Source organism: Anomalospiza imberbis, chromosome 28 (assembly GCF_031753505.1).
Source record: "Anomalospiza imberbis isolate Cuckoo-Finch-1a 21T00152 chromosome 28, ASM3175350v1, whole genome shotgun sequence".
In the NCBI taxonomy this organism is placed as follows: domain Eukaryota; kingdom Metazoa; phylum Chordata; class Aves; order Passeriformes; family Viduidae; genus Anomalospiza; species Anomalospiza imberbis.
In genome coordinates this window covers 4,007,232-4,022,444 of record NC_089708.1, presented here as the reverse complement: position 1 = coordinate 4,022,444, position 15,213 = coordinate 4,007,232, and the positions used below count along the sequence as shown (strand labels likewise).

General features: G+C 60.1%; 1 protein-coding gene across 1 annotated transcript; it reads right to left on the bottom strand.

Annotated features, from left to right (window-relative positions):
• Window positions 1-1,283: 1,283 nt before the first annotated feature.
• On the bottom strand, window positions 1,284-14,168 carry C28H2orf42 (chromosome 28 C2orf42 homolog). The gene is given in 10 exon segments (XM_068174405.1): window positions 1,284-1,498; window positions 3,339-3,501; window positions 3,576-3,676; window positions 4,912-4,924; window positions 4,926-5,020; window positions 6,953-7,057; window positions 8,941-9,075; window positions 9,498-9,608; window positions 10,734-11,539; window positions 14,012-14,168. Coding segments are annotated over 10 exon segments (1,764 nt in total). The 5' UTR covers window positions 14,038-14,168; the 3' UTR covers window positions 1,284-1,289.
• Between the last annotated feature and the right edge of the window lie 1,045 nt (window positions 14,169-15,213).

Sequence of the window (15,213 nt, the reverse complement as noted above, 5' to 3'; positions counted from 1 at the left end):
ATACTGGGGGGAATGGGAGCACTGGGGAGATTGGCAGCACTGGGGGTACTGGGGGGAATGGGGAGACTGGGGGGACTGGGAGCACTGGGGGGAATGGGAGCACTGGGGGGATACTGGGGGGACTGGGAGCACTGGGGGGACTGGGGAGCACTGGGGGCACTGGGAGCACTGGGGGGATACTGGGGGGGACTGGGAGCACTGGGGGGACTGGGGGGGACTGGAAGCACTGGAGAGATTGGGGAGACTGGGGGGGACTGGGGGGATACTGGGGGGGGACTGGAAGCCCTGGGGAGATTGGGGGGACTGGGGGGATACTGGGGGGGAATGGGGATACTGGGGGGACTGGGGGAACTGGGAACACTGGGGATACTGGGGGACTGGAAGCACTGGGGATACTAGGGGGGGGACTGGGGGGCAGTGGGGATATTGGGGGTCTGGGGATACTGGGAGTATACTGGGGGGCACTGGGCATACTGGGAGTACTACTGAGAATACTGGGAGCATTGTGGGGGAGGGAAGTGGGGGATACTGGGAACACTGGGGATACTGGGGGGACTGGGGATACTGGGAACACTGGGGATACTGGGAACACTGAGGATACTGGGAGCTCCAGGGGTCCTGGGGGCTCTTGAAGGCAACTGGGTGCCTCGTGAGCGCTTACTGGGAGCAACTGGGAGCTGCTGGATGGCTACTGGGAGCCACGGAGGGCAACTGGGAGGTGCTGGATGGCTACTGGGAGCCACAGAGGGCAACTGGGGGTGCCGGGGGGTCTTTGCTGGGGGGTCTGGGAAGGGCTGGGGGTGTCTCCCCCTTTCTCCCCTATTTTGGGGGTCCCCCAGGTTCCTCCCCCTTTCCCCCTCCATTCTGGGGGTGTTCCCAGGTTTCCCCCTCTTCGGGGTCTCCCAGGTTTTCCCCTCCCAATTTTGGGGTCCCCCAGGTTCCCCCCCCACCTTTCCCCCTCCCATTCTGGGGGTGCTCCCGGGTTTCCCCCTCCACTTTTGAGGTCCCCCCTTTTCCCTCCCATTCTGGGGGTGCTCCCGGGTTTCCCCCCTCCACTTTTGAGGTCCCCCCTTTTCCTCCCATTCTGGGGGTGCTCCCGGGTTTCCCCCTCCACTTTTGAGGTCCCCCCTTTTCCTCCCATTCTGGAGGTGCTCCCGGGTTTCCCCCCAACTTTTGGGGTCCCCCCTTTCCCCCCCATGCCGGTGCCCCCCCCAGACGCTCTGCGCACTTCGGGGTGGTGCCGCTTTATTCCGGGGGTGCTCCCGGGCGCGCCCCCCATCGCAGGGGGCTCAGGGGAAGGCGATGGCGCCCAGGGGGGGCAGGGGCAGCGCGGGGGGCTCGGCGGGGGGGGTCCCGCGGCCGGGGGGCTGCCGGGGCCCCCCGTGGTGCCCGTACTGGAACTTGAGGCGCAGCTCGCCCAGGCGGGAGCGGGGCAGGATGTCGGGGATCCACTCGATGGTGAAGGGCGTGGGCTCCTTCTGCGTGGGGGACGTGTGTCCTGGGGGGGCACGGCGGCGTGGCTGCCTCGGGGACCCCCTCCTGCCCTCCCTCGAGACCCCCCCGCCCTATGGACCCCCCCTCTTCCCTTCCTTGAAGCCCCCCAACCCTATGGACACCCCCCTTTTCCCATCCACTGAACTCCCAGGTTTGTGCCCCTCCCAACCCTATGGACACCCCTTATTTTCTTCCTTGAAGCCCCCCAAACCCTATGGAACCCCCCTTTTCCTGTTCCTTGAAGCCCCCCAACCCTATGGAACCCCCCCTTTTTCCCATCCACTGAACCTCCAGGGTTGTGCCCCTCCCAACCCTATGGACCCCCCCTCTTCCCTTCCTTGAAGCCCCCCAACCCTATGGACACCCCCCCCCCTTTTCCCATCCACTGAACCCCCAGGGTTGTGCCCCTCCCAACCCTATGGAACCCCCCTTTTCCTGTTCCTTGAAGCCCCCAACCCTATGGACCCCCCTTTTCCTGTTCCTTGAAGCCCCCAACCCTATGGAACCCCCCTTTTCCTGTTCCTTGAAGCCCCCCAACCCTATGGACCCCCCCTTTTCCCTTCCCTTGAACCCCCAGGGTTGTGTCCCTCCCAACCCTATGGACCCCCCTTTTCCCATCCCTTGAACACCCCAAACCTTGAACCCCCCTTTTCCCATCCCTTGAAGCCCCCCCAAACCTTGAACCCCTCCTTTCCCCATCCCTTGAACCCCCACACCTTGGAGCCCCAAACTCTGAACCCCCCTTTCCTCATCCCTTGAAGCCCCCCCAAACCTTGAACCCCCCTTTCCCCATCCCTTGAACCCCCACACCTTGGAGCCACCAACTCTGAACCCCCCTTTCCTCATCCCTTGAAGCCCCCCAAACCTTGAACCCCCCCTTTCCCTTCCTTTGAACCCCCCAACCTTGAACCCCCCATCCCCCTCCCTTGCACCCCCCAGGGGCGTTTGTGTCCCCCCAATCCTGTGGAGAGTTGGGACCTCCTGGAAGCTGTTTTGGGGTCCCCCCTAACCCTTCCAGGTGGGTTTTGGGGTCTCACCCTGCCTTCCCAGAGGGCATTTTGGGGTCCCACCCTGCCCCTCCTTGGGGCTGTTTTGGGGTCCCACCCTGCCCCTCCTTCCCAGGCTGTTTTGGGGTCCCACCCCGCCCTTTCTGGGGGCTGTTTTGGGGTCCCACCCTGCCCTTCCTTGGGGCTCTTTTGGGGTCCCATTCTGCCCCTCCTTGGGGCCGTTTTGGGGTCCCACCCCGCCCTTCCTGGGGGCTGTTTTAGGGTCCCACCCTGCCCCTCCTTGGGGCTGTTCTGGGGTCCCACCCCGCCCTTTCTGGGCGCTGTTTTGGGGTCCCACCCTGCCCCTCCTTCCCAGGCTGTTTTGGGGTCCCACCCCGCCCTTTCTGGGCGCTATTCTGGGGTCCCACCCCGCCCTTTCTGGGGGCTGTTTTGGGGTCTCACCCTGCCCCTCCTTCCCAGGCTGTTTTGGGGTCCCACCCTGCCCTCCTTGGGGCTGTTTTGGGGTCCCATTCTGCCCCTCCTTGGGGCTGTTCTGGGGTCTCACCCTGCCCCACCTTGGGGCTGTTTTGGGGTCCCACCCTGCCCTTTCTGGGCGCTGTTTTGGGGTCCCACCCTGCCCCTCTTTGGGGCTGTTTTGGAGTCCCACCCCATCCTTTCTAGGCTCTGTTTTGGGGTCCCACCCCGCCCTTTCTGGGCGCTGTTTTGGGGTCTCACCCTACCCCTCCTAGGCGCTGTTTTGGGGTCCCCGCGTGCCCCTCCTTGGGGCTGTTTTGGGGTCCCACCCCGCCCTTTCTGGGCGCTGTTTGGGGCTCCCCCCGTGCCCCCCCCGAGCCTCACCGACTTTGAGGAAGGTCTGCAGCTCCAGGGGCCGCAGCGGGGGCTGTTTCTCGTGGGGGCCCAGCCCCTCGGGCAGGCTCTCCACCTCCACGCGGGGGCTGCGGAAGGGCTCGTAGGAGCCGTCCCGGTTCTGCACGAAGCTCCGGGTGATCTCCAGCGGCACCTGCGGGGCGGGGAGCGCTCAGGGCCGGCCCGGCGGGGCTTTGGGGGGTCCGGGGAGGGGGATCCCGGCCTTACCTCGGGCGTGTCGAAGATCTGCTTCACCTGCAGGACGTTGGTGATGTGCCAGGTGTACTTGGAGAAGGTGCCCAGGGGCAGCGCGTCCCTGCGCACAAAGGCTGCGGGGAGGGGTCGGGGGCGGCTCGGGGGGCTCCGGCCCCTTTGATCTTCCCCCCTCTTTTATTGTCCCCCTTGGTTTTATCAACCCTCTTTATGTTTCCTCTCCTTACCCCCTTTTTTCCTTCTTTTCCCTCCCTTTTTTGCCTCTTTTACATTTTTTGCCTCTTTTCCCTCTTTTTTCCTTCTTTTCCCTCCCCTTTTTTGCCCCTTTCTGCCCCTTTTCCTCCCCATTTTTGCCTCTTTTCCGTCCCTTTTTTTGCCTCTTTTCCCTCCATTTTTTGCCCCTTCCCCCCTTTTTTGCCTCTTTTCTCCCTTTACTTTTCCCCTCCTTCCTCCCTTTATTTTCTCCCCTTCCTCCCATTTTTTATTTCCCTTTCCCTCCTTCCCCCTCTTTTTTATCCCTCTTTTTCCCCCTTTATTTTTCCCTCTCTCCCTTTTTTCTCCTTCTATTCCTCCCCCTTTCCCCCCTTTATTTTTCCATCCCTTTATTCCCCCTCTTTATTTTTCCATCCGCTTTTCCACCCTTTATTTTTCCAACTCTCTTTTCTCCCTTTATTTTTCTCCCTCTTTATTTTTTCCATCCCCCTTTCTCCCTTTACTTTTCCACCCCTTTTCCCCCCCTTTTCACACTCCTTTTTCCCCCCTTTATCCCCCCACTTTTCCCCCTTTGTTTTTCCACCCCTCTTTTCCCCCTTTCTTTCCCCCTTTATTTTTCCATCCCTTTTCTCCCTTTATTTTTCCCCCTTTATTTCCCCCCCCTTTATTTTTCCATCCCCTTTTTTCCTTTTATTTTTCCATCCTTCTTTCCCCCTTTATTTTTCCATCCCTTTCCCCCCTTTATTTTTCCCCCCTTTATTTTCCCCTTTATTTTCCCCCCCTTTATTTTTCCATCCCTTTTCCCCCCTTTATTTTTCCATCCCTTTTCTCCCCCCTTTATTTTTCCCCCCCTTTATTTTTCCATCCCTTTTCCATCCCTTTTCTCCCCCCCTTTATTTTCCCCTCCTTTATTTCCCCCCCCCCTTTATTTTCCCACCCCTTTCCCCTGCTCTTTCCCCCTTTACCTTTCCACCCCTCCCTCCCATTTTCCATCTCCCACTCCCCAGCACCCAAAAAAAATCCAGGAACCATCCAGGCAGTGCGGAATCCTCTCCGTGCCCCTGCGCCTTCCCCCAGCCTCAGCTCCCAGCAGGGTTTTCCCTTTTTTTGTGTGTGTGTTTTCCCCCTTTTTCCTCACCCGTGGTGGAGTTGTGGGAGCCTCTTCTTGCCGCTGCCGCTGGAGATGCGCTGCTGGAGAGCCTCGAAGAAGGACTGGGGGATGTGGAAAACCAGCGGCTCCGGGCGGCCTGGGAGGGGCACAGCGGGCTCAGGGAAGGGGTTGGGGGTCCCAAATTCTCACCCCAAAGTGTTCCTGTGGCTCAGGGGATCAGCAGTGGTTGAATTCCCAGGGAAATGTTTGGGATTTGGAGGCTGGCCCCTCCCTGTCGCTGGTCACCGGGAGGAGAATGGGGAGGGCGTGGTGACATTGGCATGGATGGTGAGGGTAGGGTGTTCCCAAAATGGCACCAAAAGTCTGCCCAAAATGGCACCAAATCACCCCCAAAAAGGGACACAGCATTCCTGAAATGGCACCGAAAGTGTTCCAAAAAAGGCACCAAAAGTGTTCCAAAAATGGCACCAAAAGTGTTCCCAAACAGGCACCAAAAGTGTTCCCAAAATGGCACCAAAAGTGTTCCCAAAAAGAGACACAGCATTCCCAAAAAGGCACCAAAAGTGTTCCAAAAATGGCACCAAAAGTGTCCCCAAAAAGGGACACAGCATTTCCAAAATGGCACCAAAAGTGTGCCCAGAATTGCACCAAAAGTGTTCCCAAAATGGCACCTAAAGTGTTCCCAAAAAGGGACACAGCATTCCCGAAATGGCACCAAAAGTGTTCCAAAAATGGCACCAAAAGTGTCCCCAAAAAGGGACACAGCATTTCCAAAATGGCACCAAAAGTGTGCCCAGAATTGCACCAAAAGTGTTCCCAAAATGGCACCTAAAGTGTTCCCAAAAAGGGACACAGCATTCCCAAAAAGGCACCAAAAGTGTTCCAAAAATGGCACCAAAAGTGCTCCCAAAATGTCCCCCAAAGAGCAGAGGGGTTTGAGAATCATGGAATCCTGGAAGGGTTTGGGTTGGGATGGCCCAAAGCCCATCCAGTCCCAGCACGGGTCCCACTCCTCCCACTGTGCCAGGTGGCTCCAGCCTGGCCTGGGACGCTGCCAGGGATCCAGGGGCAGCCACAGCTGCTCTGGGAATTCCTGATGGAATCCTGGGAATTCCATCCCAGCCCCTCCCCACCCTCGTTCCATCCCAAAATCCCATTTAAATCTCCCCTTTCCCAGTTTGAAGCCATTCCCTGTGTCCTGTCCCTCCATCCCTTGTCCCCAGTCCCTCTCCAGCTCTCCTGGAGCCCCCTCAAGCCCTGGAATATGCTGGAAGCTCTCCCTGGATTCTTCCCTTCTCCAGGAGAACATTCCCAGCTCTCCTGGATCCTTCCCTTCTCCAGGGCAACATTCCCAGCTCTCCTGGATCCTTCTCCTCTCCAGGGGAACATTCCCAGCTCTCCTGGATCCTTCTCCTCTCCAGGGGAACATTCCCAGCTCTCCTGGATCCCTCCCTTCTCCAGAAGAACATTCCCAGCTCTCCTGGAATTTCCCTTCTCCAAAGGAACATTCCCAGCTCTCCTGGATCCTCTCCTTCTCCAGGGGAACATTCCCAGCTCTCCTGGAATTTCCCTTCTCCAGGGGAACATTCCCAGCTCTCCTGGAATTTCCCTTCTCCAGGGGGAACATTCCCAGCTCTCCTGGAATTTCCCTTCTCCAGGTGAACATTCCCAGCTCTCCTGGATCCTTTCCTTCTCCAGGGGAACATTCCCAGCTCTCCTGGATCCCTCCCTTCTCCAGGGGAGCATTCCCAGCTCTCCTGGATCCCTCCCTTCTCCAGGGGAACATTCCCAGCTCTCCTGGATCCTTTCCTTCTCCAGGGGAACATTCCCAGCTCTCCTGGAATCTCCCTTCTCCAGGGGAACATTCCCAGCTCTCCCAGCCTGGCTCCAGAGCTTCTCCAGCCCTTGGAGCAGCTCCGTGGTCTCCTCCAGGGACCCCCGAGCTGCAGGTGGGGTCTCACCTGAGCGGGGTGGAGGGACAGAATCCCCCCCGTGCCCTCGATGTGACCCGGAGCAAACCCCATAAAACTTCCCAAAAAAAATCCACGTCCTGCGGCCGGACACTCACCCTCAAACTGGTAGTGCATGGTCTGGTGGATGCGCTCTGTGACACTGCCCAGCCACTCCTGGAAGGACAGGGACACCTGGGACTCGTCCAGCACCTGGTGGCAGCCTGAGGGGACAGGGAAGGGACACGGGAATGTCACGGTGCCCCAAATCTCATCCCAAGGACGCTGTGACACTGCCCAGCCAGGGAAGGGACACGGGAATGTCACCCAGACCTCATCCCAGGGCTCTGTGACACTGCCTAGGGAAGGGACACGGGAATGTCAACCAAACCTCATCCCAGGGCTCTGTGACACTGCCCAGGGAAGGGACACGGGAATGTCACCCAGACCTCATCCCAGGGCTCTGTGACACTGCCCAGCCAGGGAAGGGACACGGGAATGTCACCCAAACCTCATCCCAGGGCTCTGTGACACTGCCCAGGGAAGGGACACGGGAATGTCACCCAGACCTCATCCCAGAGCTCTGTGACACTGCCCAGCCAGGGAAGGGACACGGGAATGTCACCCAAACCTCATCCCAGGGCTCTGTGACACTGCCCAGGGAAGGGACACGGGAATGTCACCCAAACCTCATCCCAGAGCTCTGTGACACTGCCCAGCCAGGGAAGGGACACGGGAATGTCACCCAAACCTCATCCCAGGGCTCTGTGACACTGCCCAGCCACTCCTGGAAGGACAGGGACACCTGGTGACAGCCTGAGGGGACAGGGAAGGGACACGGGAATGTCACCTTGCCCCACACCTCACCCCCCAGGGCTCTGGGGTGGGGAGGGTGAGCTCTGTGCTGGGAAAAAGCAGGGAAATGAGGGATTTGTGCCCAATTCCAGGCAAACTGAAGGCAGGAGGCGGCAAAGCACCAAGCAAAGGCGGCTGCCCTGGCACAGGGCGATGCCAGCGTGGAGAGAGGGTTTTTCCACAGGGATGTGGGAAACCCACAGGATTCCAGGGTGCTGGAGAGACCTTTCCTCTCCCAAACATCCCACAGAATCCCAACAGAAATAACTCATGGAATCTGGGAATGGTTTGGGCTGGAAGGGACCTTAAAGCTCATCCTGTTCCACCAGGGACATCTTCCACAAGACCAGGTTGTTCCAACTCAGCCTGGAACACCTCCAGGGACATCCAATATTTTTTTCCCCAAATCCCATCTAAATCTGCATGTGGAATCCTGGATGAGTTTGGGTTGGAAGGGACCTTTAAGGTCCCAGTGTCCCATCCAGTCCCACCCTGGGACACTGTCCCAGGTGGCTCCAGCCTGGCCTTGGACACTTACAGGGATCCCAGCTGCTCTGGGAATTCCATCCCAGCCTCTCAGCCAGTATTTCTTTCCAAAATCCCATCTAAACCAACACATGGAGCCATGGAATGGTTTGGGTTGGAAGGAACCCCAAGGTTCCCCCAGTCCCACCATGGGTCCCACACTTTCCGCTGTCCCAGCTGACTCCAACCTGGCCTTGGACATTTCCAGGGATCCCAGCTGCTCTGGGAATTCCACCCCAGGTCCTCACCACCCTCACAGGAGGGAATTTCTTCCCAAAATACCATCTGCACATGGAATCCTGGATGGGTTTGGGTTGGAGGAGAACCCAAAGCCCATCCAGTCCCACCATGGGTCCCACAGTTTCCATAGACCAGGGTGCTCCAGCCTGGCCTTGGACACTTCCAGGGATGCAGGGGCAGCCACAGCTTTTCTGGGAATTCCATCCCAGCCCTTCACCCAGTATTTGTTCCCAAAATCCCACCTAGATCTCCACAAGGAACCATGGAATGCTTTGGGTTGGAGGGACCTCAAAGCCCATCCAGTCCCACCATGGGTCCCACACTTTTCATAGACCAGGGGACTCCAGCCTGGTCTTGGACACTTCCAGGGATCCCAGCTGCTCTGGGAATTCCATCCCAGTCTGTCCCCAGCCTCAAACCAGGAACTCCTTCCCCAAATCCCCATCAACCCGTGCACACCCGGAGCGGGCAGTGCCGCGGGGCTCACCGTGTCTCTTCAGTGAGGAGGAGGAGGAGGATGAGGAAGGTGAGGAGGAGACGACCGGCAGCTTCCTCAGGCTGCTCCTCCTGGGGCCGGGATGAGCCGGGTCTGGGGCCAGGAGGGGCCCGGGCACCTGTGGGCCTGAGGGAGGGATTGTCACCCGCTGTCACCCCCACACCACCACCAGTGACCCCCACGGGCCTGGGGCGCTCCCAACGCCTGGAGCTGCTCCAGAGGTTCCACAGCTGGATCTGACCCCACGGAGCTGCTCCACAGGTTCCACAGCTGGATCTGACCCCACGGAGCTGCTCCAGAGGTTCCACAGCTGGATGTGACCCCACGGAGCTGCTTCAGAGGTTCCACAGCTGGATGTGACCCCATGGAGCTGCTCCAGAGGTTCCACAGCTGGATGTGACCCCATGGAGCTGCTCCAGAGGTTCCACAGCTGGATGTGACCCCACGGAGCTGCTCCAGAGGTTCCACAGCTGGATGTGACCCCACGGAGCTGCCCTGGGGGGATTTCAGCCCCCACCACCCCACAGCCCCTCCCCAGGGACACTCACCTGGCCCCAGGTCCTTTTTCCTCCTCTTGGCCCTGGCAGCAGCCGCCGCCCGAGCCCGCGCCGTGGAGCCGGGGCCCCGGAGCAGCTGCGGGATCACCGTCCCCTTCAGACCTGGGGACACAAGGTCTGTCCCTAAAAACATCCCAGCCACGAGCCACAGGGACACTGAGGGACACGGGGACCCCCAAAACCCCAAAGAACCCCCCACCCTCCCAGGAGGCTCCTTTGGAGGGGTGGGGGGTTTATCCCACTCTCCTTGTGGTGTGCACCTTGGTCTGTGTGGGGTTATTGGGGTGCAGATTTCGGGGTGCAGAAGCTCCTTAATGGGGTGAACCCCAGATATTCCTGCTGTGGGTGGGAATTTAGGGGAATGAACCCCAGATATTCCTGCTGAGGGAGGGTTTTAGGGGAAGGAACACCGAATATTCCTGCTGTGGGAAGGAATTTAGGGGAATGAACCCCAAATATTCCTGTGTGGGAGGGAATTTAGAAGAATGAACCCCAAATATTCCTGCTGTGGGTGGGAATTTAGAGGAATGAACCCCAGATATTCCTGTGTGGGATTTGGGGGAATGAAGCCCAGATATTCCTGCTGTGGGTGGGAATTTAGGGGAATGAACCCCAGATATTCCTGTGTGGGAGGGTTTTAGGGGAATGAACCCCAGATATTCCTGCTGTGGGAAGGAATTTAGGGGAATGAACCCCAGATACTCCTGTGTGGGAAGGGTTTAGGGGAATGAAGCCCAGATATTCCTACTGTGGGAGGGGATTTAAGGGGAATGAACCCCAAATATTCCTGTGTGGGATTTGGAGGAATGACCCCAGATATTCCTGCTGTGGGAAGGGTTTAGGGGAATGAACCCCAGATATTCCTGCTGTGGGATTTGGGGGAATGAACCCCAGATATTCCTGCTGTGGGTTCACCGGGAATGAACCCCAAATATTCCTGCTGTGGGAGGGGTCTAGGGGAATGAACCCCAGAGGCTGCTCTGGGAAGGGGGTCAGAGTTCCCAGCCCTGGAAAAGGACCCCAACCCAGTGGAACCTGCCCCCCAGCCCCCAGTGGAGCCCCCACTCTGCTCCCACAGAGGCAGGAGCTGGCAGCACCCCCGGTGGGAACCGCTCCCCACAGACCTCCGCAGCACGCAACCCCAGCCCCAGGAGATTCCCCACGGAATGGCTGCTGGGAGAGCCCAGGCAGGCGTTTAGGGTGCCCCCAGTCCCCGCCCTCTCCCACCGCTGCCGTCGGAGGCGAGGAACTCGGAGAACTCCTGGGCCAGGCTCTCGTCGCTGGCGAAGGCGCAGATGCAGGCCAGGAAGTGGATGCAGCGCGTGGGGGGCGACTCTTCCTCCTCATCCTCCTCCTCCTCCTCATCCTCCTCGCGCTTGGCGCGGCCGTGCCCGGGCGCGCGGCAGGCGCAGGAGAAGCGCCGCTGGCCGAAGCTGGCGTGCAGGTAGCCCAGGCTGTGCCTCTGGCTGGCCTTGCACTTGACCACCAGCACGCTCTTGGTGACCCTCTGCACCAGCGGCCCCGTGGGCTCGGTGGCCAGCTCCCACAGGCTCTGCTTGGCCTCGGCCGGAGCCTGCACGGCGCCCAGCACCGAGCTCTTGAGCGGCAGCGGCGTGGCCTCGGCCTGGCAGCCCAGCGCCAGCTTCAGGTGCTGGCACTGCTTGTCGGCCGCCGCCTTGGCGCAGGCGGGCGCGTGGCAGCGCCCCGAGCTCAGCTGGGTGATCAGGGTGCCCTCGGGGGTCTGGATGGCCGTCTCGGAGACGCCCAGCTCCACGAAGCAGCGCGAGTCGCGCTGGCGCACCGAGTAGAGCTGGCTGTGCGAGCCACTGAGCACCCGCACGGCGTCGGCGCCCGGCTGGCGCCGCGAGCCCGCCCGGAACACCGTGCCGCACGTCTTGTTCTTGCAGCTGAGCCCCCGCGTGCCGTTGTAGGTGCCGCAGCGCGGGCACTTGCGGATGCCCCGCAGGGTGGCCTTGCCCAGGTCTGACAGGAAGGACGGGGCTTTGGGCCTGCCCGGGCACGGATCCATGGAGCTGGGCAGGGAGAGGATGGCGGTCACAGGGGTCTGACCATGCCAGGGGTCACCCTGAGAGTCCTTGTGCCACCCCAGCAGTCCCTGTGCCACCACAATGGTAACCCTGGCAGTCCCTGTGCCACCCCAGTGGTCACCCTGAGAGACCTTGTGCCACCCTGGCAGTCCCTGTGCCACCCCAGCAGTCCCTGTGCCACCCCAATGGTCACCCTGGCAGTCCCTGTGCCACCCTAATGGTAACCCTGAGAGACCCTGTGCCACCCCAGTGGTCACCCTGAGAGTCCTTGTGCCACCCTGGCAGTCCCTGTGCCACCCCAGCAGTCCCTGTGCCACCCCAATGGTCACCCTGGCAGTCCCTGTGCCACCCTAATGGTAACCCTGAGAGACCCTGTGCCACCCCAGTGGTCACCCTGAGAGTCCTTGTGCCACCCTGGCAGTCCCTGTGCCACCCCAATGGTAACCTAACCTTGAGAGTCCCTGTGCCACCCCAATGGTCACCCTGAGAGACCCTGTGCCACCCTGGCAGTCCCTGTGCCACCCCAATGGTCACCCTGGCAGTCCCTGTGCCACCCCGGCAGTCCCTGTGTCACCCCAATGGTCACCCTGGCAGTCCCTGTGCCACCCTAATGGTAACCCTGAGAGACCCTGTGCCACCCCAGTGGTCACCCTGAGAGACCCTGTGCCACCCTGGCAGTCCCTGTGCCACCCCAATGGTCACCCTGGCAGTCCCTGTGCCACCCTGGCAGTCCCTGTGCCACCCCAATGGTCACCCCAACAGTACTTGTGCCACCCTGGCAGCCCTGAGCCACCCCAGTGGCCACCCTGGCAATCTCTGTGCCACCCTGTCTGATCCCTGTGCCACCTGGAGAGTCTGTGTGTCATCCTGACAGTCCCTGTGCCACCCTAAGGGTCACCCTGCCCGGTCCTTGTGCCACCCTGCCAGTGCCTGTCCAGCCACACAGAAGAGGCATCGTGGGCAGAACCGGGGCAGAAATGGGGCAATTCCCTCCTGGATGCCCACACTGGCACCCTGTGCCAGTCTGAGTGCCCAGGACAGCGACTCCAGCCCTGCCACACGTCCCCTGTGCCAGTGTGACCCTCAGCTCCTCCTGGAGCTGCCACCAAACCCTGCCCGGCACCTTCTGGGGCACCCTGGGCAGGGAGGGAGAGGCCACACCAGCTGGGAGTGCCACCCGGGCTCCGTGTGCCCTCAGGGGAGCCGGGAGTGCCACCAGGGCTCCGTGTGCCCTCAGGGGAGCCGGGAGTGCCACCAGGGCTCCGTGTGCCCTCAGGGGAGCCGGGAGTGCCACCAGGGCTCCGTGTGCCCTCAGGGGAGCCGGGAGTGCCACCAGGGCTCCGTGTGCCCTCAGGGGAGCCGGGAGTGCCACCAGGGCTCCGTGTGCCCTCAGGGGAGCCGGGAGTGCCACCAGGGCTCCGTGTGCCCTCAGGGGGACAGGGGGACACCGAGCCGGGAGTGCCACCCGGGCTCCGTGTGCCCTCAGGGGGACAGGGGGACACCGAGCCGGGGGTGCCACCCGGGCTCCGTGTGCCCTCAGGGGAGCCGGGGGTGCCACCCGGGCTCCGTGTGCCCTCAGGGGAGCCGGGAGTGCCACCCGGGCTCCGTGTGCCCTCAGGGGAGCTGGGAGTGCCACCCGGGCTCCGTGTGCCCTCAGGGGGACAGGGGGACACCGAGCCGGGAGTGCCACCCGGGCTCCGTGTGCCCTCAGGGGAGCCGGGAGTGCCACCAGGGCTCCGTGTGCCCTCAGGGGGACAGGGGGACACCGAGCCGGGGGTGCCACCAGGGCTCCGTGTGCCCTCAGGGGGACAGGGACGGTGGGCAGGGGTGGCAGCGCTGTTCGTGTCACCGCTGGAGCTGTGACAGCGCTGCTCGTGTCACGTCTCATGGGGACATTTCGGGGGGACAGGAGCTTCAGGACCACCAGGGCCACCACCGACTGTGTCCCCAAGTGCCACCAGCTGCTGTCACCCTCCTGTCCCCCTCCCGTCCCCTGAGGTCCCCACCAAGTCCCGTCCCGGTCCCTCTGCTGGTCCCCATGTACCCCTCACGGCCAGGCCCGGGGGTCTCTCCCTCACTCCCAGGTCCCGGGGGTCTCTCCCCTCACCCGGGGGTCTCTCCCCTCACCCCCAATTCCCGGGGGCCTCTCCCCTCACCCGGGGGTCTCTCCCCTCACCCCAATTCCCGGGGGTCTCTCCCCTCAGCGGGGGTCTCTCCCCTCACCCGGGGGCCTCTCCCCTCACCCGGGGGCCTCTCCCTCACCCCCAATTCCCGGGGGTCTCTCCCCTCACCCGGGGGCCTCTCCCCTCACCCGGGGGGTCTCTCCCCTCACCCCAATTCCCGGGGGCCTCTCCCCTCACCCGGGGGTCTCTCCCCTCACGGCCAGACCGGGAGAGTCTCTCCCCTCACCCCCCGCTCCCTTTCAGGGCCAGTCCCGGGGTCTCGTCCCCGCCTCACCGGCGTCTCCCGGGGTTCCCCAGCATCCCCCGCGGCCCGTGACGTCAGCTCCGCCGCCGGGCCCGCCCCGGTACCTGGGCCCCGTTACCGCCGCCGGCAGCGCAGCGAGAGGGGCTCCACTTCCGCCACCGGCGCACTCCTATTGGCCCGCTGGCACCACGTGGTGCACCGTGAGGGCTGCTGGGAGTTGTAGTCCAACGCTGCGTTGCCGCCCGGACTACAACTCCCATCGGCCCCCGCGGCGAGATTGCCTCAGTTTCCCTTTTTTCCCCCAAAATTTTGCCTTTTCCCCCCAAAATTCCGCTCATTTCCCCCCAAATCAAATCCCAGCAGCTCCGCCCGCCCCCTCTCAACCACCTGACAAAGCACAGCACACAAGCAAGCTCAGTTTTTTTCATTTTTCCTTTTTTTTTTTTTTCTTAAAAAAAAAAAGTTTTTCGTTTTTTTTTCCATTTTTTGTGATTTTTTTTTTGCGTTTTTTTTTTTTTTTTAAAGGCTGGGCGAGAGGTAGGATTAAAAAAAGGGCGGTTTTTTTTTTTTTTGGCCTCTGACAGATCAGGTTTTGGGAGCTCTTCTGACTTTCAACTCCCTGCTGGAACACACCCGGGCTACTTGAGGGGATTTTTACCCAGTGGATTAAAAACTTGGATATTCCAAGAGATAGCTCACATCCACACCCAAAAAAAATATAAAAAATTAAAAAAAAATTTAAAAAAAGGAAGATTTGAGGCATAAATCACATCAAAAGACTCCGTGTCCTACCTTTAAATAAGGAAAAAGTACAAAAGTGGCCGACGGTTGTGCAAAAATTCTTCAATTTGCTCTTAATATTTTACAGAATCAGTACAGGAAAATGTAAAAATCAGTAAAAAATTAAAAAAAAAAAACCCCAAAAACCAGCCCCGGAGGGGATTTGTCACGTTTTAGCAACAGGAATTTTGCTGTCCCAGGGTGGGAAATCTTGGCTCACGTGGGGAGAGAGTTGGGCACTTTTGAGTCCCTTTTTATTTTAAAAAAAATTATTATTTTTTATTTAGTATTTTTCCCCAGCATAAGGCAAACAAACCCGACCCTGAAAAACACACTGAGATCCACAAAAAAAATAATAATTAAAAAAAAAAAAGGATGTAAACGAAGGATTTCTTTTGCAAAAAAAAATATATTTTAAAAGAGAGGGTGTGAGGCTGGAGGCAGCTCCAGGA